At 40.2% G+C, this 23,774-nt stretch overlaps 1 protein-coding gene across 1 annotated transcript in view; it reads left to right on the top strand.

Moving 5' to 3' along the window:
- The first annotated feature begins 1,048 nt into the window (after positions 1-1,048).
- The window catches only part of LOC140075314 (carboxypeptidase O-like), a 48,330-nt gene continuing 25,604 nt past the window's right edge, over positions 1,049-23,774 (top strand). Inside the window, exons 1-3 of the mRNA XM_072121023.1 lie at positions 1,049-1,276; positions 12,908-12,983; positions 18,382-18,506. Coding sequence (XP_071977124.1) covers positions 1,197-1,276; positions 12,908-12,983; positions 18,382-18,506 — 281 coding nt within the window. The 5' untranslated portion in view covers positions 1,049-1,196. The remainder of the gene's footprint in view (positions 1,277-12,907; positions 12,984-18,381; positions 18,507-23,774) is intronic.

The raw sequence follows: 23,774 nt of genomic DNA, 5'->3' as shown, positions 1-23,774 counted from the left end.
GTTTGGCTTGAATAGGGTGTTTTTCAAGCAAAAAAGTAAAATAGTGCATGCGCCAATGTTGGTGCGTGTATAAAAAAAAATCTTAGAAAGCACATTGACCATAATGGGTCAGTCTGTACTTTAGGTTCTGTCTGTTGCCATGGACAACTAAGCACAGTCTTACTCTTAAGCTGCTTGAGATATCTGCCCTAATGTTCCAGTGGTCTTATGTTGTTTTTCAGATGCAATTTTGCAAATATCAAGAGGCTCTCCCTTTCAAACAGTTAATTGAATTTTCTGTGCAATTTCTCTTTTCTGTATTGTTATGAAGTCAAGCATTTAAAATGCTAACTCAAACCTGTGAAGTGTAAAATGTAGCTCTTGAGTTCTTTGCAATTTCTTAATCTGTATTTCATAGTCTGACTTTGGAAAAATTAGTTGGGATGTCTTTTTCTAGGAAGACTATCAACTTGTCTGTAACATTTTCTAATTGTGAATAATCTCTTTCACAGTAGAAAGATTGAATACAATGTTTTTGAAGTAACCTTATAATCCATATCAGAATAGGGGAGATAAAAATTTCTTCCCTGTAATAATTGCTGATGTCTTTTCTCTTTGGCTTTGAATTCTTCTGCCCAAGAAACTGTGGAAACCCTTTTGCCTTTATAAGGTGGTACTTGCTTGATACTTGTCGATGATCAATTAATAAACAGGATTTGATTGGCCTCCCCTGGATCTAACTGGATCCAGTGAAATGCTACCTCTGCCTTAATGTACAGTTTTTGTTATATAGAAAATGACCCAATGTAGTTCACCTGAGGCTATAATAACCTTATTTAGGACTGTCTAAGGTTTCCCCTTTTCTGCGTTTTAATACCTAAAGCCATAGAATTAAAGACACTGGGGCTCATTTACTAAGCCCTATCTTGTCACATAATTGGTTTACTAATTTGTGTTGTTATTTTTTTTCTTAGAGAAATGTTATGCATTAGCCATGATAGCAGTTAATGTGTGATAGAAGTTTATTGCAGCAATGAAACACACTGATAGCTCCAGAGTCTATAACCCAGCTATTTATGATGTGAAAGCAGAGGTGTGGACATAGATAATGTTATCTCAAGCACTTGTTTACTTTTAGACTTAAATTATTTCTAAAAGACTACAATTACATCCAAGAATATTCTTTAAGCAAGGCAAAGGAAACAGCTACTTTGAGGATGAAGGCTCTCAACAGTTTCATGATTATTCTATCCTACACAGCATTTGCGACATTGGCTGTACAAGTTCATTATGATGGGTAAGTTGAGAGTAACATAGCTATCTTTATTCCAAATGCTGGTGTTTGTTGAACTCACACTTTTGGGTATGATAGGTTGATTGTACTTGATGTAATTATTAGAATTGTAGTTTAATAAACAAAATGAAAACACTGTGACAAGGTCACTATTGAATTGGAGAGAAAATGAGTGTTTATGTGTATTACAGCGACCACAAAGTGAATTGGGTCAAACTGGAAGCTGTTTTCCATGTTTTGGTCTCTTGGAAGACCTGGTACAGGACCCTAATTGCAGGAGTGGAGACAGAAGTGTGATCACTGCTCCAGACCAAAGCTTCCAGATTCTAATGTGTCTAACAATGCACCAGGTGTGCAACCCCTTAAAGAAGGGTGTGGAGCAGTCAGAAGTGGCTCTCTACCTGGAGACACAGAGGCTGGCTGTGTGAGAGCCACACGTGAGTGACACAGGGTTGCTGAACGTATGTTTCATGCTGGCAGGGAGAAGCCCTCCAGTGGCTAGTGAGGGCCGCCAAGTGTATAGATAGAGCCGGACAGGCAAGGATTTTATTTGATGTTTTGTTTGTTACTGCTGTTTTTGCTGGAATAAATGCACAGTTTCAACTTGAATCCTGCTGTCCATGAGAGCTTTGTCATTGCCGACCCCCCACATTTGAGCTGAACCCCTACAACACTTAATCTAAGTTTTAAATTTTCATTTATAAAAGCCTTAGATGAAGAGCACACACAACAGATTTCACCATGTCTTTATTAACAGTTATCTTAAGAATTCTCTCCGTGTTTGCTTGGGTTTTCTCTGGGTCCTCCGGTTTCCTCCCACACTTAGATTGTTTAGATTGTGAGCCCATTTGGGCACAGGAACCAATTCAGCAAGCTGTGTGAAGCGCTGCGTAATCTGTGTGCAGTATATAAATAAAGGAATTATTATAATTATTAAGAGAAGAGAGTGAGTAGAATTCAGGTACCACTAATCAAAAGCCCTTGTGTTACTGATTTCAAGGTCTCACCACATTCTAGTGGATGTTTTGTCAGTTTGTTGGCCTGGAACATTGAGAAGTGTGTTAAAATGTTAAGGAGGAAATACATCAAAAGTGATTCTTAAAGGACATCTACCATCAGGATTATGGATTATAAACCAAGTACATTTACATGCTGTTGTGTGCCCCCTTTGTCAGGATACGCTCTCCTTAAAGCTTTTAATGCCTTTGGTTTTACATTAAAAGGCTTCAAAATGAGCCGGATGGGCTCCATGCTCCATAGAAGTTAATGGAGCCTGGAGCCCCTCTGGCTCATTTGCATAGTTTTAAAGCATATTTTCTTAGATATCAAAGGCATAAGAAGTTAAAAGAAGAGCAAATCCTGATAAAGGGGGCACACACCAGCATGTAAGTGTATTTGGTTTATTATCCATGATCCTGATGGTAGGTTTCCTTTAAGATGCAATTGTTGCTGCCCATAAATCTAGAAAGAGTTATTAGGCAATTTCCAATTAGCGGGCCACCATTCTTCTTTAATAAAATGATTCACAACTGAAAAAATCAAGACAGTTAAAAACCTTCACAGAGGTGGACATTTAAGCATATATCACCCAGGGGGATTTGAAAAAGACTCAACAGGCTGAAGGCTTTTTTATAGGAGAAAAGATAAACCATCTTTTCGCTAATAAGAATAGTAAAGCAGGCCTTAACCGGAATAGGGATCCTGCTCCCCAAACTAACTGCTACGTTTTGTAGGGCTATGTCCACACATACCACCTGCACCTATAGTCAGAATTTTCCATCCTCTGAATTCTATAATACTGAAATGAGGCTGAAGTTCTTCAGGAGGCATTACAGAGTCCTTCTCCTCTACAATAACCCCAGCTTCTGCTTCATTGCACCCACTGCTTTCACTCATCCTCATCCACCTCATTTATGTCACTCATGGGTCCAAAAAAATCATGTTCATGCGCACAAGTCGATACAGCCGTCGCAGATGAGCCATTGATAAGATAAAGCTGTGAAGGTCTCTATACAGAAGCAAGATTTTGCTGAACTGAAGGAGACCTAGTAGAGCTATGGGGGATGAGTGAAGATAATGGGTGGAGCAACAGTGCAGCAAGGGGTGGGATTATTGAAAATGAGGTGATGGAGCACAGTGGTGCTCTGCAAATGTCCCCTGAGGAACTTTATTCTCATTTAAATATTTCACAGGAAAAAGATTTTTGCATGAATGGAACAGTATAATAATAATAATTCTTTATTTATATGGCGCACACAGACTATGCAGCGCTGCACAAAGCATTTTATGGTCAAAGGTCAAAAAATTGTATTTAAAGAAAATTACAGTTAGTGATAATTTTGAAAGATTTGCCTTTTTTTAAATTCTCTAATTTCTGCTTCAGAGTTTATTCACACATCGGTTTGTTCACATCCTGACTTTTATGATTTCCTCTGATGTCTTACTGAAGCATTCTTATCTATGCGCTTTTTCACATTTCCATTGTTTTTCACTGATCCGTTGTATAGTGAAAACATTTTAGAGCCTGTCCTAGAAATTTTTTGGTCTGCAAAAAAACAAAAAAAAAAACAAACTGATGATGCAAGGGAACCTGGTTTTATGGCTTCTAGCTGATGTTAAACCACAAGCTAAAAGAGCTTTATTGCAATTACAACACAATAGAAATCTTTAGAATGTTTAAATTTTGCCAATAATACATTCATTTAGCTCAATTTATACATTAAAATACATATTCACACTATTTAAGGAGTAAAGGATGCAGAAGGGATGCAGGCAGAGTCGGACTGGGGTGTCTTGGGCCCACCAGAGAAATCAGACTCAGAAGTGTGATTTAGTACCTCACATGTCACACATCTTCTCCTTTGGGTACACCATATACTCCTATCCTGTATATAAAGACACAGCTGAGTACTACTATTCCTACCCTGTTTATTAAGGAACAGCACAGCACTACTACTCCTATTCTGTATATGTACACAGCACAGTACTACTAATCCTATTCTATATATACAGACACAGTACAGTACCACTACTCCTATCCTGTATATATGGACACAGCACAGTACTACTACTCCTATCCTGTATATATTGGCAGAGCACACTACTACTACTCCTATCCTGTATATATGGACACAGCACAGTACTACTACTCCTATCCTGTATATATTGGCAGAGCACAATACTACTTCTCCTATCCTATACATATGGGAACAGCACAGTGCTGCTAGTCCTATCCTGTCCATTTTCATTAACAATTGCAAAATCATGCTATTGAGGGACCTAAATTATAGTAAAACCCCATACATTTCCCCATTTTACAAACTACAACCCTCAGCATATGTAAAACTGTAAAACAACTTTATTGAAGTTTCTTAACCCTTTTAGGATTTTACAGAGGTTAAAACAAAATCGTGTGCAATTTTGAAAGTTACCTTTTTTTGTCCAAATGAATGTGTTTTTCAAAAAATGTACACATTCTCAGTGGATAAAATACCAAAAAGCTCCACAAACTTTGATACCCTATTTTTCCCCGAGTATAACTATATGCCATATATGGGGCAACCTTCTATATGATGGGCACACGCCAAAGCATTAAAGGGAAACTGTGCCATTCAGAGCAGATTTACATTGGCACTTTTAATGGTTATACAATCTTTATTTTTTGGAAATTTGGACATATAAGGGCTTATTATCTGCAACATGAAATGCACTTTACAAAAACCTCATTTTAGTAGTTCATTAGCTTATTGATGAGATTTTATTAACTCTTATATGTATGGAGGAAAAGAAAATCGAACATTTTGGTCTCCTTTATTTTTACACTGTACCATAAAAATAACATATTGGGGGGCATTTACTAAGGGCCCGCGGACCGCACTTTCGTTGGACATACGGACGATTTCCATTTTGCGCCGCTGGGACTAGGATTTAAAAAAGGGGTTTTTGGTGCATGTGATCGGATTTTGGCGCAATTGCGATGGCTTTCATGCGACACAAATCGGGGGGCGGGCAGTCAGACGATCCAACGGATTTGGACAAACCTAGGAATTTAACTTCAAAATTTTGTCGCAAGCCAAGCATTTACATGCACCGGGAAGAAGGCTGTGAACCCTGGCAGACCTGATCAGGGAAGCGATATCGGGTGCACGATCTTCATGAATCGCAGCAGAGTTCATCCTCGTCGGACAGTCCGGAATGGGGTTCGCGCAGGGACCGGGTAAGTAAATGTGCCCCATTATCTTTATTCTATAGATCACTATGATTGTGGCGATACCTCATTTACATAGTCTTTTTTTTTTATATATGTTTAGAATTTTACTGAAGAAATACTAATACATTTTGTGAATAATGTACATTTTTGGCAAGTTTTTGGGGTTTTGTTTTTACGGCAATCACTCAGTGGGTTCAATAATGTTACTGATTTATTGTATAGATTGTTACAGATGCGCCAATAACAAATATGTGGGTTTTTCATGATTTAGTGTTTTTTGTACTTTATTAAATGTGTATAGGTAATGTTGTTGTTTATGGGACTTTCACTTTATTTAATTCATTATTTTTATTACAAAAACTTTATTTATTTATTTAATTATTTTTTTTTACAGGCTTGAACAAGGGATACTCTGATCGCTTGTTCAAGCTCTTCTTTACCTAACACAGTGTAATACAGATGTATTACATTGTGTAATGTAACACTCTGAGCATGCTGTTACAGCCGGGAATCTCAGATCGCAGATGTTAGCGGTGGGTGTCGGCTGTAATATACAGCTGACACCTGCGGCTTCTGTCACTGGCTCCATTTGGCAGCAGGTGCAAGAAGCGGGATGTAGTACTATGTCACGTTGCGCCAAGTTCCTGCCACATGTGAAGAAGTACTACGTCCAATGTCGGAAAGGGGTAATGGAAAGTGAGTGTTATAATGTGCAATGATTGCCCATGGCTCAATCAATCAGAAACCAGCTTTTCCACAACTGTTTATAAAATTAAAGCTGAGCTCTTATTGGTGGCCATGGGCAGCTAGACCAGTTTTACAGTCTTACAGTTTTACCAGAAACTTCTGATATATCTCCCCCATTTGGACCTCAGCAGCACTTTGTAAAGGTTGATGACAGCACATGTTCCTTAACCCCTTAAGGACGCAGGGTTTTTTTTCGCTCATTTCTCGCTCTCCACCTTCAAAAATCCATAACTTTTTCATTTTTACGTGTACAGACCTGTGTCAGGGATTATTTTGTGCGTAACAAATTTTACTTTCCCGTAATGTTATTTATTTTAACATGCCGTGTACTGCGAAGCTTGAAAAAAAATCCAAATGTGGAAAAAAATTTAAAAAAATGCATCACGTTCTTGGGGGCTCAGTTTTTACGACTTTGACTGTGCGCTCCAAATAATACCTCAGCTTTATTCTTTGGTTCGGTACAATCGCAGTGATACCAAATTTATACAGGTTTTATTGCATTTTAATACATTTTCAAAAATTAAACGAATGTGTACAAAAAAGAAAAAAAACTTTTGCCATCTTCAGACGCTAATAACTTTTTCATACTTTGGGGTATAGAGCTGTGTGAGGTGTCATTTTTTGTGAAATGAGCCAACATTTTCATTGCTACCATTTTGAGGACTGTGCGACATTTTGATCACTTTTTATTCCATTTTTTATGTGATGTAAAAAGGTGTAAAAGTCGCATTTCGGACATTTGGGTGCCATTTCACGTCTCGGAGGTCACAGGCTGGCCGTAACCGTTTTTATATTTTGATAGATTGGGCATTTTGGGACGCGGCGATACCTAATGTGTTTGTCAGGGGCGTTGCTAGCTACACAAAAGATCAGGGGCATGGGCCCCAATGTATATCTACCAAATTCTCAGTAGTGTCCACCTACATGCTCTACGCCCACATGCACTTGTTCACAACAGTAGTACTAATAATATAAAATACCTACTTGTTTCACTAGTGACAGCAGGTGATGTGTTCTTGGATTGTAGTTGTTCTCTGCTTTCTTCATCAGGCCCAATGTGAATTTTCTCATTATACCCTCTCCCGTGGTCCCTTAACATTGTTGTCCTTCTGCTACCCCTAATATAGCTCCTCCAAACACTGCAATAGGAATATTCAGAAAGAACTACACAAATAATACACTAAAATGCCCCCTATTCTACCCTCTACTGTAAAATGCCCTTTTGTGAACTGACAATAATGCCAACAACACCAATATTTTCCATCTTTCTGCCCCAAACACTGGAGTATTTGTGATATGTGATATTTCTACAGGACCTGAGGAAGGCCATACACCTGACTTGAAAAAGAGAGATGCCACTGTACGTGTTGCAGATTTCATGCAGATTTTCCACATTGATTTTTTACCTGTCTTGTTTCACCTGATCTGATGTCATTTCAAGCAATAATCTGCATCACATTCCACAGCATGGTGTGGACTTGACACAGATTTGTTGAGACCTCCTGCTCACATCCCCTGACCACTGCTCCCATTCTCTCACTCCTGCTCACATCCCCTAACCCTTGCTCATACCTCCTGCTCACACCTCCTGCTCACATCCCCTGACCACTGCTCACATCCTCCGACTCCTGCTCACATCCTCTGACCGTTGCTCACATCCTCTGACCGTTGCTCACAATCTCTGACCCCTGCTCACACTTCCTGCTCACATCCCCGGACCCCTGCTCATACCTCCTGCTCACACCTCCTGCTGACACCCTCCGACCCCTGCTCACATCCCCTGACCACTGCTCACACCTTCTGACCCTGTTTACACCTCCTGCTAACATCCCCTGGAGCCTTGCTCACACTTCCTGCTCACACCTCCTGCTCACATCCACTGACCACTGCTCACATCCTTCCACTCCTGCTCACATCCCCTGACCCCTGCTCACACCTCCTCACCCTGCTCACAACACCTGACCTTAGCTCACACCTCCTGACCCCTGCTCACACCTCACCCTGCTCACACCACCTGACCCTGTTTACCCTTCCTGCTGACATCCCCTGGAGCCTTGCTCACACCTCTGATCCGTGCTGATACCTCTTTTGATTCATCCACAGTTGAAAGGCTGCTGTTCCCTCCTGTCTGACTCCAATGTGGGGGAGGGGCTGCCTGCAATTACTCCTCTCTCCTCAACCACCAGCCACAACATGAAGCTGTTAGTGTGGCAGTAGTCCCTGTCTGTTGAGCTCCTATCCCTGCAGGGACTTTGTAGTGGTGCACAGAGCTGACTGTTCTGTGCTCCTCCACAGTGGTTAACTCTTTCTGCATCCTGAGGATGCAAGAAGAGTTGATATCGGCTGAAGCAGCCCAGGGAGATTTGGGGCACAGACAAGAAGAACTGGGGCACGAGCCCCGGATCTTTTGACCTAGCGACGCCCATGATGTTTGTGATTTTTACTGTTTATTATGTTTTATATCAGTTCTAGGGAAAGGGGGGTGATTTTAATTTTTAATATTTTATAATTTTTTTTATTTTTTAAACTTTTTTTCTTTTTTTTTCCACTATTTCTTAGACCATCTAGGGTACATTAACCCTAGATGGTCAGATCGCTCCTACCATATACTGCAATACTTATGTATTGCAATATATGGAATTTTTTCAGGTCATTCATTACAATGAGCCTGTTGTAATGAATCTGCAGAAGACATGTAGCCTCAGGTAAAACGAAGACCCGAGGCTACCATGGCAACCGATCGTCGTCCCCCCCCCCCCCCGATGATGTTCGGGGGAGTGACGATCGGAATAAAGATGTCGGTGCCCACGTGCCAACGTCTTTTAAATGCCGCCGGCGACTTTGCCGGTGGCAACGGAGAGGTTAATAGCCGCGATCGGTGCAAGCACCGACCACGGTTATTAGCGGTGGGGGTTTGCTGCAATATGCAACAACCCCCACTATTGAATGAAGAGGACTCAGCCCGTGAGCCCTCTTCATATATTCCTTGCACCTCTGCGCCATAGCTCTACGAGCTTTAACGAGCGTTAAGGGGTTAAATGTCACGCTCTGCTTTTGTAAACAGAGACACAATAACTGATAAATTGGTCTGATAAAAGTCTTATATTGAGATATTTTTTTATTATATGGGGAAATGAATTTTTATGAATATTTATTAATATTTTTTAGTGTGTATGTATGTTTTTAGTTATATGTCCCGCATAAGGTCATTAAAGTCCCCCGGGGGACGTCTAAAAATGTCACTGCAGACTCAGGACCTGCACCCCCTGATATCTAAAGTCAGCGGGCAGTCGAGACGAGTTAAGAGATGCTATAAAAATGGAACACCTGAAAAATAATTCCAATTTAGAAACTACAGTCCTCCAGGGGCTAAACAGAAATTTCAGCATGACCTTCCATGGTGCCTGCAGAATGTATTGGCACTTCTAGCTTAGCCAGAAGTTTTGGTGGTCTTATGAACATTTAGCCTCATTACACACTGTCGCCACATGACTACATTTAAAGTGCAACTGAAAAGTTTATAAAGTTTTTTTTTAGAGCAGAAGTAACATTTTCCAATATAAATTAATTACCTTATTACAACTGTTTCTCTGCTAATCCTCTGCTATCATCCTGCCCTCTCTTGTCAACTTGGAATTTTGATTGCTAAGACAGATCCGTAGAGTGAAAAAGGAAGGAACAGGAGATGCAGTCTATGGATTGAGAAGGGTGAGGGAGTGGAGCTATGCACCATTGGTCTCTGCACAGCAACTACAGAAAGCAGCAGCAGCACCTCCATTATTTCTGCTCTGTCTACATTATCCTGTTATGTTTTCACACACAGTCCATCTCCTCCCTATGCAGCTTCTCAGTTTAATTAGAAATCCATTATCATTCACAAAGCCTTCACTGCACACCACTAACTTCTCTGTAAACTTTAACAAGGCTATGTGAGTAAAGAGAAGGGGATCAGCACAGCAACTTGATACATAGGATGAAGGCTATTTAATTTTGGGTGCTATGTCCTCTCCATTTTCTGTGCTCCCTATCACCCACTGTGCTGGGATGAGAAGGAGGATGATGGCATCTGCTGAACAGCCTGACTCACACATCATAGCAGGTAGTGTTTATAGTAGTCATAAGGCTGTATTAGATTATAGGTCTACAAAGGTGTATATGTGTGTGCAATAATCTGTGTGCTAGAACTGCTAGATGTAGAGGGGAAAGCTCAACATTATGGGAAGTGAGGGAAACTGCTCTGTCCACTGTGGTATATCAGTCCGTCTTATAAAGTCATCTTTAGCTTTTTCTGAACTGCGCAGGTACTTCCTGGCTGTCACATCAGCTAAGGGCACTGAGGCCAGAGCAGTTTCCCTCACTTCCCATAATGTTGAGCTTTCCCCTCTACATCTAGCAGTTCTAAGCCTAGGAAGAAGCATGATAAAGTTATCATTGGAATTGTTGTCAAAGGCTCTGTCCAGCTGTTCTTAAACTATTTTTGGCCAGGTAACTTTGTATTTACGCTTTAAAGCACTTTTATGTACTGTAGCATAAATAGTGCATTATTATCATCAGTACATCACCTGGGTAAATAGGGGTGCACTTAGAGCCATCAAACTGTAAATTAGAAGAAGTGCAATATCCGCCAAGTGGTTTGTATTGGCAGGTGTAAATGGACCTTGTGAGAGGACATATCTATGCTCCCGACAATTACAGTAAACTATACATAGAGATATGTCAAATGTTGGTTTGAAGTCAACAGAAAAGTTAGTGGTCTTCTGTGTAAAAAATAATGGTTGACTTGCCCATATTGGTTAGTGAGAAATGGTGCACATCATTAGTAATAGGCATAGCCCAGCCACATGTACATAGATGACCTACTGTGCCTGGGTAACAGATAATAGAAACAAATCATGTATAACTAATATGCTTGGTTTTTATGAGGAGGTTAGGAAACATCTAAATATTACTCTTGTTCCTTAGGTAATTTTCCTAGATTTTGCAAAAGTTTTTAATACTGCACCACACAACCATCTAGTTTAAAGCTTCAGTTTCAAGGAATTGGGAATAATATATTCACATGGGTAAAGAATTGATTGTGTGATGGAAAATAGACTCATTGGGGGGAGATTTATTATTGTTTCTATGTCAGTTTTCTGCAATTAAAATGGGGAATATGCCACCTCCATACCATCACGGCGGCTGATGGAGGGAGCAGGCACAGGGGTAGAATGCCCGGAACCTACGTTCTTTTGAAAAACCAGCGAGCTTGCCAGATACATCAAGAGGCCTAAGCATATAATAAATCTCACTCATTGTATTTACCCACTTTTCAAACTTAAATTAAATGGTTTAGAATTGCGGACAAGAAATAGGATTGGGTATTGTGGTAAAAAAGGAAGGACAATGTTAGGCGGTATAAAATAGAATACATCAGAATTTGATCAAGTTTTGGTCTCCAAATACCCAAAAGAATATAGGGGAGCTAGATAGAGTGAATGGTCAGGCATGGTTGGGATGGAAGGTCTGTCTGGGCTTGTTTAGCTTGGAAAAATATGCTTTAGAGTTGATATGATCTACATCTATACATCAAATATATTTACAGTCTTCAATATCTGGCACACAATTTATTATTTTCATAAACCATGCAAAGAACGAGGGGACATACATTGCAGATTGAGGAAAAAAGATTTAGACATTTACAGAGGAAAGGGATCTTTACAAGTAATTACCATATATACTCGAGTATAAGCCTAGTTTTTCAGCACAAAAAAATGTGCTGAAAACCCAAACTCGGCTTATACTCGAGTAAAAAATGTATGTTTTACCAGGTTTTTGTGGTAAAATTAGGGGCCTCGGCTTATACTCGGGTCAGGTTATACTTGAGTATATATGGTAAATTATGGAATGTCCTACCACAAGAGAAAATATTGTAACATAGATGTTTTTTTTTCCAATGGAAAATAGCAATATTCTTTATAATTAATTTATCAGTGAATGACTGTCAAAACAGATCTGTCTGGGTTTATTTGTAACAATCATTTAGAGGGAAATGTTAACCCAGGAATACATTCTAATTGGATTTGGGAAGTAAGTTTACCTAGAATATAGTTTGGAATTTAACTTTCTTTACCACATGCCATACAATTATAGAAACAGATATCTTCTCACTGGAACACAACTTTGGAACATAACTAGGGGTCAGCCTGCAACTAGGGGTCAGCCTGCAAGACATATTTTGTCTGGTCCATCCAGCTAAGACTGTCATGACAACTTCTTACAGCTTTGATTGCAGCCATATTCATGCAGGCATTTATTCCATCTTTTTGTTGTCTGCACAATTTCTCTATCCAACATCCTATAGTAAAAAAGGCTACTGTGATCCTGGTATACTGATGACTGAAGGCCTAAAACAATTCAGTAGGACAGAAAGCTTAGGGTAGAACTTTGCTCTATTGTGTATTTTGGCAGAATTGTGCTTTGCAGATACAATTAAAGGGGTGTTGAGCAGCTCACTGAGCTTGGAGCCTAGGTCCATCAATTCCCAATCCCCACACTAACTATACCTCTTCTGAAAATGTATGCACAACTTAAATGTGCATACATTTACAATTGTCACTATATGTATATGTTATAGACAGAACATGGAAAATATCACGTTCCCATGAAGTTGATTCAATCATTTTTTTATATTTTAGAGACCAAGTTTTAAGCATTATCCCAGAGACACCAAGTCAAGCTGAATACATCAAAGAAATATTCAATGATGTAGAGGTAGGTTAAAATGCACTTGATGCGGTATTGTATTATAATGGAGCACTTTTAGTTAGATCAATGTAAAAAAATCTCAGAAAGGTTAATAGTTCCATTGCAAAAGGACAATCAAAACACCATTGAGTATCTAAAGAAATTTTATTGAAATTCAATAAAAGAAATCAAAATCTTAGCATCCAGTGGAATGTGTGTATGAGTACCCATATGGGTGTGATAAATGTGTGTATGAGTGTATGAATATGTAATGAATGTGTGCATGCTTGGCCTCATATATGAATGTTTGGATGAGTGACCCAAGTATATGATGAATCTGTGTATTTGTAACCAATGTATGTGATGATAGTGTGTATAAGTGCTCTAAGGTATATAGTGAATTTGTGGATGAATTATCTAAGTGGTAAATTTGAGAAATAGTGTATTCATGTATGTGGTCAGTATGTGTATGTCTGGCTCAAGTCAATGTGTGAATTATGAACATCCATATATGCAGTGTATGTGAAGGTAAATGTGGGTATATATGCAGTCAATATGTGTAGCAAGTGTGATCATTTATGCGTAAAGTGCATGTAGAATTCCTAACATGTCTGTGCAGAGTACAAGATTATGGTATATGTGATAACACAATGTAAAGCCAGCTCTCCACTTCATGTGCAACAGCACCCTCGGTGCTCAGAGAACGCTTGAAACACCTTCCAGTATTAGACAGAATAAAAGAGTACTCCAGCATTTCCACAGAAGATACATAAAAGTTCGTCCTTTATTCTATTTGTTTAAAGTCCATCATAGAGCAGTATACATGCACCCGGTCACAGTTGAAAATCCAACGTGTTTCATCCAGTTAGGACCAGTAAGTCCTAATTAAGTCCGAATAGAATGAAACAATAGGAGGAAGCATGTTTACTGCTCTATGATGGATTTTAAACAAATAGAATAAAGGACGAAATTTTATGTTCCTTCCGTGGAAGTGCGGGATTACTTCTTTTCTTCTATGGTATATAGATTATGTTTGTGCACATTATAAGCTGTGGCATTTTTATTCTTCCAATAATGTAACCATATAGGGTTCATTTTCTGCAGGAAGAGATGCAATTTGCAGTGACACCATTTTGTGAACTTTCTGGAAGAAAGAAAAAAAAATCAATTCTTGCATTGATTTGAAACTTAATTTTTTGGCATTGACCAAATACCAGATGTAGCATGTTACATTTATTTGTTATTATGGACTAGTGGAATTATGATACTACACAGTTCAAATGTTTTTTATTGTTTCTGAGTTTTTCTACATCTTCAAAATCTTCATTTGGGGAAAAATCACTTGTATTGCATTGCTTTCTCCTGAGAGGTATAAAATATTTTATTTTTAATGGAGGTTTAAATCTCACTTATTGTGGGATGAATAGACACGTGTATATTTTCGGCTTAGCATGTCTACTTTTGCAACCTTTTTTGCAGCTGAGACAGTCCACCTTCACAGTTTGTCATGGTCAAGATAACTGCAGTGTTCCCTGAGTTATCACCTGATTTCACTGTTGTGATTTTTATAATATTGGCACAAAATTAGGTCCAACTGTGCAACTTTTTGGAGACGTTTTGGTTTTTTTTTGTTTAAAATGTTGCCAATTATATAGAGACCTTAACTCATAAAGCTTCACATTTATTAATAAGGAAAAAAACACTAAGAAAAATCTGAACAGCAGAAAAGACATATGATATCTGAGCCCCAATACAATTTTTGAATCATTTTGTGTTCTTTTCTGCTTGTGAGCTGATATGGGCATAGATTGTCGTTTTTTTTTGTTTTTTTTAAGGTGGGTACAATAATGATGTCTTTTTATGTGACTTATTATAAACATGGTAATACCAAATGTGTTTTTGTGATGATTTTTACGTTTTTGTCAACACCAAGCAATTTTGGAGGGGTCACTTCAACCCTTTGCATTCCTAAATGCACTACAAGGATTCTGGCATTCTGATCCTTTTTTAGATTATGATCTGTGTCATTATTTTTTTATCTCTACTGTCAAATCGATGAAGCCAGGCTTTCTGCTTTTGCTCAAGAAAATCAATCTTAGAGAAGTCACATTAGCATATTGGGTATAGAAACTATGTCAATTAGGCCATATTTTGCCAAAATGATCTTCTTGGGCTGGAGAGATCTTAAATAACATTAATGACATTATTCAGGAATGGTGGGGGATAGAGAAACTTTGACTAAGTCAAAATCTGCAGAATGATTCCTTTTGCATGCATGCAAATATGTGAGGTTGGTGAAGATAGTGAAATGTCCTCTTTAAAAATAAAAGGGACATTGGGGACATTTAAGTTATTTTTGTATTTAATTAGTTTTTAACTATTTTTGATTTGTTTTCTCAAAATGGAAAAAACATTGCAAAACAGTCTGTAATGCAGCATATTACAGTTGGTAAACTGTTGCACTTCCAGCAAGACCTGACAGTCTCCCATTGAGATTATGGGGGGCATGTTATTGTGGGAGATTAGAGTACAAAAGTTTGATAAAAAGTTCTCTCTGACAGGGTGTAACAGCAGAATGTCGGCTGTTTATTTCATTATTATTATTTAGTGCTAGTTCAGCCTTTAGGATTATGTGTTAACTACATGATAATATTATAAGTTATAACATTACACAAAAAAGAAATATGAAAAAACAGGAAACCGGCACTTACCAGCGTCTTCTTCTTTAGTCCATCTTTATTAATGCATACTTACAAAAACAGTATCATAATGACAATTACGTAGAGTGAGGGAAAGGTGCAGGGACTCATAAAACTGCAAGTTGCCCGACAGCTGTTTCACACACACGCCGCTTCATCTAGCTTGCTTGACCAAACACTAAAGACATTGGGGGTCATTTACTAAGGGCCCGATTCGCGTTTTCCCGACGTGTTACCCGAATATTTCCGATTTGCGCCGATTGTACCTGAATTGCCCAGGGATTGTGGCGCACGCGATCGGATTGTGGCGCATCGGCGCCGGCATGCGCGCGACAGAAATCGGGGGGCGTGGCCGAACGAAAACCCGACGTATTCGGAAAAACCGCCGCATTTAAAAACCGAAAAAGTGTCGCTTGGGGAGCGCTTACCTTCACCTGGTCCGAGGTGGTGCATTCCGGCGCGATGAGATGACTTTCAGCGCAGCAGCGCCACCTGGTGGACGGCGGAAGAACTACATTCATAAATCCCGGCCGGACCCGAATCCAGAGCAGAGAACGCGCCGCTGGATCGCGACTGGACCGGGTAAGTAAATGTGCCCCATTGTGGCATTTTAAACTCTTATTACAACTGCCTCTAATTGCATCTATATTTCTATTGGTGCAACACAAAGTCAATTCATATTACTATTATTTTGCATTACTGGGATATCCCATAATATTCAGGTACCTATCGCTGTTCAAAACATGAGGAAATGAAAATATGCCCAAACTTACCATATTAAGGACAAATATATATTTAAGAGATATGTGGATGATGTCTTCATAGTGTGGAATAGTTCGGATGAATGTTTCAAAGGAATGGTGGAGTATTTGAATATGCAGAACACAATGAATATGTTTTTTACATATAACATTGGAGGCCATCACCTAGAATTCCTAGATGTACTAGTTGAGGAGAAAGAGAATGTGTTGGAGACGAGCGTCTTCCGTAAAAGTACAGCGAAAAATGCACTTCTACACTACCAAAGCTACCACCCACAATACTTGAAGAAGGCACTGCCCTACAGCCAGTTCGTTAGAATATCACGAATTAATAGTACAGACTATGGCTTTGCAACTCAAGCTCAAGAACTGAAAAAGAGACTACTATCTAGAGGTTATCCGGAGATACTAATGGATGAAGCGTTCCATAGGACCAAGGTAAATAGAGATATTTGACGTAATGAAGGCAAACCTAGAAAATCAAACAGATGTAAGGATAACAACAGTAGATTTACATTCTCGTTTGACTATACTCCACAAGCACAAATAATAAAATCAGCCATAAAATCCAACTGGCACATCATCGAAGCCGACAAGGATCTAGGAGAGATAGCAGAAAGAGAAAATTGGTTAGAATCTAGTATACCGAAAAGGAAGTTATCCGTGTGGGAGTTGCAACCACTGATTACAATTCATAAAAATGAAAAAAGTTATCCGCGGGGGACATGAATAAAATAAAACATCGCATTACTTGTAAAACAGACTTCATAGTCTATGTGATCTTCTGTGCATGTAACAAGTTTTACATTGGCAAAACCATAAGGAAATTAAGTATACAGTTCACAGAGCATGTAAGAGCTATAAGAACAGGTAATGGAGCTCCAAGACTTACAGACCACATTAGACAATGCCATAATGCCTACTCATGATAAAAGGAGGAGGAGACAGACAGCGTCTATTGCTGCAAAAAGAAGGCAGATGGATATTACGAACAAGAGCTCTAGGACCCAATGGTCTGAATGACAGACTGGACATGAACATATTCCTATAATAACCAATCATATACTGTGAATAAGTATCCTCTTTATAAATGCTTTTCAGTAATACGGCATTGTACTTTGTAGACCTATGTAATAAGCTTTACAAACAAAGAGATATTTCCTAATGTATAAAGCTTATACATTACAACATTGTTGCATGGATTTTGCAACATTTTAATTTTGCACATAATTGTGGCATTCATACTTCTCGTGCACCTGTTTACAATATATACAATAGGTACTTCCACTCTCACATTATAACAGGAATTAAAATTAACCCTACACCTTACCATTGGCTTGAAAATATATCCGCAGGTGAGATTATGTTCTATTCTTAGCCATAATACGGGAACGCCAACCCATGTCCCCTCCTACTCTGTAGTGTTTGGTCAAGCAAGCCAGATGAAGCCCTGTGTGTGCAAAACAGCTGTCGGGCTATTTGCAGTTTTATGAATACTGTTTTTGTAAGTATGCATTAATAAAAATGGACTAAAGAAGAAGACGTTGGTGAGTGCCAGTTTCCTTTTTTTTCATATATGAATTTGGACTTGCATACTATTACATAACCAGAGCACAACCTGTTTTGTACCATACAAGAAGTCTGACAGACCCACGGTATTGCATTAGTTGAAAAATCAAGCTTATCAGCAAACGCATTTGAGTAGTGTCACACAGTTACAATCATCTTCGTTTTATCATCACATAGAAAACAAAGATTGTACAGCAACTCTTTTAATGCTTGTCGTGCTTAACATAAGAAAATGATTGTTATATTATAAGTTAAATTTACAACTCTCCTGGAGGAGCCCAGCATATAATATATGCAGTGTAACCTACTCAATGTATTAGGTATTTTTCCATTAATATGCAAAACATGAATTATCCTTAACTATCATGCATTCCGATGCACTCTGTTTCATTGCAGCTTGACTTGTGGAAACCAAGCTATGTAGAAGATATCTACCCCAGAAGAGAAGTGCATGTACGTGTACCATCGTCACTGCTGCAGAATACTAAGAAAAATCTTCAACAACAAAAAATTTTGTTTAAGTATGTGAATTATATGAACCAAGACCGTTAACATTAGATAAATGTGATGTCTGGTCCCTTGTTGTTGATTAGCTATCCCTTATAGAGAGTCCCCTATAGAAGTTGCTAAATAGACAGCCTAGAACTACTAAGCAGTGCAAGATTCAGGTATTGGACCTCCATTGATCTGATGCTGATGACATCTCCATTTTCACTATCGAATATGGCCAAGTGATCAGGTATTAATTTTTAGGACTTCCACTTTCACATGAAACCATTGCAATACAAAATGACAATGTTCTAACAAAGGCCTTAAAAAGAAGCAATTCATAGAAAAAAAATATTAACTGGGTTCCGGCTGGTTCTTGACACACAAGAAATGACTGCTTTAGTCAATTCTGGAAATACCTCTGCTTTGATGAATAGGTTGGGCATGAAGTAGAAACCAGTGGGTCCTGTTCAATATATTTTCTTTGAATAGTTAAAGATATATAACTGCTATTCCTTCAAGGCCCAATGGTCAATATTTCTATTTCATAGCTGTATGTTGTACAACCGTTTTGTATAAATGTTCTCTATACAGTGTCAGGGTCGTAATCGACAATTAACCGGTCCAGTCAGTCACCTCCAAATTAGATAGAGCAAGTGTGCACGATTTCAAGATAAAATCTGAGATAAGATTATTCAGGTTTTAATCTTAAGCAAGCTCTGCACTCTAGCTTTCATGACAGCAAGATTGACTTTATTTCCGTGTTTGTAGCTTTTATACAGAAGAGAGAAAGGTGTGGTTATACATCATAGTGGGCAAGGGTTAAGCAAATTTGTCTAGCATCCGATGTGCCCTGGTTGGTCAGTTCCAGTATCTGGACAGATAATGTCCTGGGCATTGAGTTTCGATATGAGGGATGAAGCCTTCTTGGAATCAGGAATGTTGTTCTCTTCCTGGATATAAGGTGTTGGCTGTGTGGATGCCGGCGCCATCTTAAGTATTATATCTGAGCATATTGCTGAGGAGGAAAAACTTTAGTATTTGCCAGCTATATAAAAGTATAAAAATATAAAACTAGAAGCTCATATACAAATATTCCCCTTCATGTACAAAACTATAAAACTATAAAGCTCATGTATAGATATTCCCCTTCACAATCCCCCCTAAATACTAAATTTTTCCTCTAACGTACCTTTGAGGTTGCCCATGCGTGGGGATAGGTCGGGGTGGGGTTTCTTCACAAACTTCGGGCAAGGCCTGCCCTTTCAGCAAGACCTCACCTCCCGCTTGCACTACGCTAGCTTACACTCATGGAGCCCTCCCATCTTTCCCTAAATTAGTTCTCCCCTGTATGGGGGTTCAAGCGATCGTGATTCGACTAGGGGCATATCAGTAAATTTTTCTTCTTCCGTTCCCATCAGGGCCTCCATTTCCTGGGCCATCAAAATATTGGACTTCATTTCGGCAATACGCCTGATCAAAGACTTGTAAACCGGGATGCAACAACAAAGAAGGAAAAGGCAAAGGATAAACATTCCCAGCAGAACTACACCTATTTGTTGGAAAAACTTTTTCCATCCTCCAGTCCAGTTTAGTAGCCAATCAGCCCAGGAGGTATCTACTCCTGAATTTCTCTTCATCTCTAAGGCCAAATCTTTGAGGCTGTTCAGTGCTACCGTGATTTTGCCATCAGCACCACTATTCTGGGGGATATAAGTGCAACACTCTTCTCCTATCATCCCACAGACTCCTCCTCTTTCAGCTAGAATCATGTCAAGGGTCATTCTATTTTGGAGAGTCATTCGAGTATTAGGGCCTAGTTCTTCGACTATACCTGTAAAGGCCTCAATGCTGTAATTTACAAATCTCTGTTCGTTATAATAGATGTAATTGATCCAATCCACATTTTTGTTGATCTGAATTTGAGGAATGATAGAGGCAAATCCTGCAGCAATTTGGTCTTGGGCTTTGTATCTATTAGGGACCCCCCTTGGGACTCCTATAGAATCAATATACACTTCATGGTCTTCCTTATATCCTTTAAGGGACTCAATGGCTCTTTTTGGCCTTTCATCTTTTATTTTGGGGTCCCAAGGTAATATTTTGAAGGGGAGAACGAGTTTAACTAGAGTACATTGTCCTCTCCAGGAGGAGGGCAACTTACTTCTCAATCTACCATTACCACATAACCAGTAGCAGTCCATTAGAATACCGGTGTGATTGGTCAATAGGTCACGGTCTACAGTAGAGTTTTCTACACAAAATCCATCTGCAGATATCCCCAAAGAGATCCCTGATCGGTCGTTATTATTGAAACAAGTATAATTGGCCGGAAGTACATATATTTCTCCTGGGGGCCTTATTTTGGGTTTTCTGGTGACAAGCGGCTGATATTGAGGACACTTAGTATCTGCCCCCCCTTTTAGTAGAGTCATAAGGCACTTCACTAATGAATCATTCTGTGGTATAGGGAAAGGGGTAGTACTTAAGTGAGGATTGGCAGCAGCACAGGCTACACATCCTACTGTCATGTTACTGGCTCTTACAGAGTACCTGACCCATTCCAGCCATAAGTTTTTCCTGGGGGCAGTTCCTGTTTCAATGGAAAAGACTTGCTCCCAGCTGAGGCCCGGTATAGGGATAACTTCCCCTACTGCTCGCTGGAGGGATCCTTCAGCTGCCGTTGTGGGATGTGCCTTTGGCTTAGCTACGGGACGTTCCCTCACATCACGTAGATATATGTGGCCTACTTCTGGGTTCAAACTACCTACATGACAACCTAGGACATATTTACCCAGGTCTCCCACTTGTGGGTTTTCCAGATTCAAATACAGAGGCAAGCAGTTGGCTTGGCGGTTACAGCCAGAGAATTTTAATTGACCAGTGCTTAGGGTCAGTCGGGTGAGTAAAGACTTCCCCTGTTTATCCTTCCTGTTTCTTGCCTCCTGGGGGGCGTACCCCCAGTTCTTCCCCGTGTTCCATCCCACATCGGACCAATAGCGACAATTCTCATTTCCGGGGCGAGTGACACATAAATAGTACTGACCCTTTACATAGGCGGAAAACCAATAATTATTGGTAGTTCCCCTACTCTTACAATCTACAACATCACAATAATCAAAGCTATAAGTTTGAAATGAAGAGGTTGTGTTAACCCAGAAAATAATTGATCCCCTGACACTGAGACATAGAACAAGGATAGTTATGCAACCAGAAAGGATATGTTTCCTCATGGTGAGGCCGGGTCTCTTCTGCAGTGGGAGGCGTGTGTCCAGGTGGTTTTCCCCTCAAGTTTAACCGCAGTGGGGGTGACAAGAATCACAGTATATGGACCGTCAAACCTCGGGTCTAGACAGTTCTTCCGGATATGTTTCTTTACATACACCTTGTCACCCGGTTGGAAGTCGTGGACCGTGTCACCTGTGGATTCAGGAATAGAAGCAGAGACTGCAGAATGTGTGTTAGACAGTTCTTTAGACAGACGGACAACAAACTTAACAACTTTATCCATCCCCTCAGATAACTGCTGCTCCCTAACTTCTGACAACTTAGGAGGTGACCCAAACAGAATCTCATAGGGAGTGAGACCGTGTTTGGCTTGTGGGGTATGTCTGACATGGTACAGGGCAATGGGCAAGAGTTCTGGCCATTCCTTAGGGTTTTCTTGTGTCATCTTGAGCAATTTGTTCTTCAAAGTCCCATTCATCCTTTCAACTTTTCCTGAGCTTTGAGGATGATACGGCGTGTGGAGTCCGATGTTAGCTCCTAGCATCTGCCATAGTTCAGTGTAGATTTGTCCGGTGAAGGCTGGTCCTTGGTCACTCTCTATTACCTGAGGTACTCCAAATCTACAGGCAATCTCAGTAATCAGTTTCTTGGCTGTGAGCTTGGCAGTCATGTTGACAACTGGGTAGGCTTCTGGCCATCCTGAGAACATGTCCACAGCTACTAAGGCATATTCATATCTTCCTGACTTGGGAAGCTGAATGTGGTCAACTTGGATCCTTTGGAAAGGGTAGTCTGACTTGGCCAGGTGCTGGTAGGGCACTTTGGTTGTGGGAGCTGGGTTGCAGGTAGCACAAATGGAACAGGCCTTGATGTAGGCATTCACAGCTGTAGATAATCCTGGAGCAAAATACATCTTCTTGGCATAGCCTAGTGCTTGGTTCTTTCCTCTGTGCGTTACCCCATGAGCCCAGGCAGCAATGGCGGGGTACAACTTTCTAGGGAGACAGGCAAGTCCTTGCATTGTCCAGAGTCCATTCTCATAAGCAGCACCCCATGTTTTCCATGCTTTATGTTCTTCTTCTGGGGCCATCTTTTGTTCCTCTTGTAGCTGAGCAAGGGTAGGAGAAATAATCTTCTCTTCTTCTTCTTTCTTCTTCTGGGCTCTAGTGGCCACCATACAGGGGTAGGTTATCTCTTGTTTTTCCTTCGGAATCCTTTCCAGCCACTCGGATGACACATTCCCCATGGCAGCTTCTTTGGCTGTGCAGTCAGCCAGGTAGTTTCCTCTAGCTGCTTTGGAGTTTACTTTTCCGTGAGCTTTTACCTTGATCACTGCCACCTTGGTAGGCAGTTGTAGAGCTTCCATCAGGCTCTTGATGAGGTCTGCATGCTTCACTGGGGTACGTGCGGCTGTGATGAAGCCTCTGTTCTTCCAGATTATTCCAAAATCATGGGCAATGCCATGGGCATACCTTGAGTCAGTCCTGATGTTCACAGTCTTCCCTTTGGCCAAAGTACAGGCTTCCTTGAGGGCTATCAGTTCGGCTTCTTGAGCTGACATGGAGGCTGGTATGGCTTCCGCTTTCACCACCTGTGTTTCAGTGGTTACCGCATAACCTGTATGGTACCTTCCAGACTGGTCTGCAAACCTGGAGCCGTCTGTCCAAAGTTCAAGGTCAGGTTGGGGTAATTCCTGGGTAGTTACCCCTGGAGGCGTTGAGGTGTCATCAAGAAGAACTTGTAAGCAGTCATGAGGATCTTCAACTTCTGGAGCAACTTCTGAGTCACCTTCTTCCCCCCTGGAATGTGGAAGGAGAGTGGCTGGATTGATGACTGAACAACGTTTGAAGGTGATATGGGAAGGCAGAAGTAAAGAACACTGAAGTCTGAGGTGTCTCTGGTGGGCCAGATGTCTGGGTTGGGTCTGAGAAAGGACTGCCGCCAGATCATGTGAGGCTTGAATGATGAGGTCATGTCCCAGGACGATGTCAGCAGTCTTGTCTAGAAGTGCATGGGCGGCATGAACTGCTTTCAAACAAGTAGGAGATGTTCTGGCCACAGGGTCCAGACGG

The sequence above is a fragment of the Engystomops pustulosus genome, chromosome 8, assembly GCF_040894005.1.
Source record: "Engystomops pustulosus chromosome 8, aEngPut4.maternal, whole genome shotgun sequence".
Classification (NCBI taxonomy): domain Eukaryota; kingdom Metazoa; phylum Chordata; class Amphibia; order Anura; family Leptodactylidae; genus Engystomops; species Engystomops pustulosus.
The sequence above is the reverse complement of the archived record's forward strand: the minus strand, read 5'-3'. Positions and strand labels throughout refer to the sequence as shown.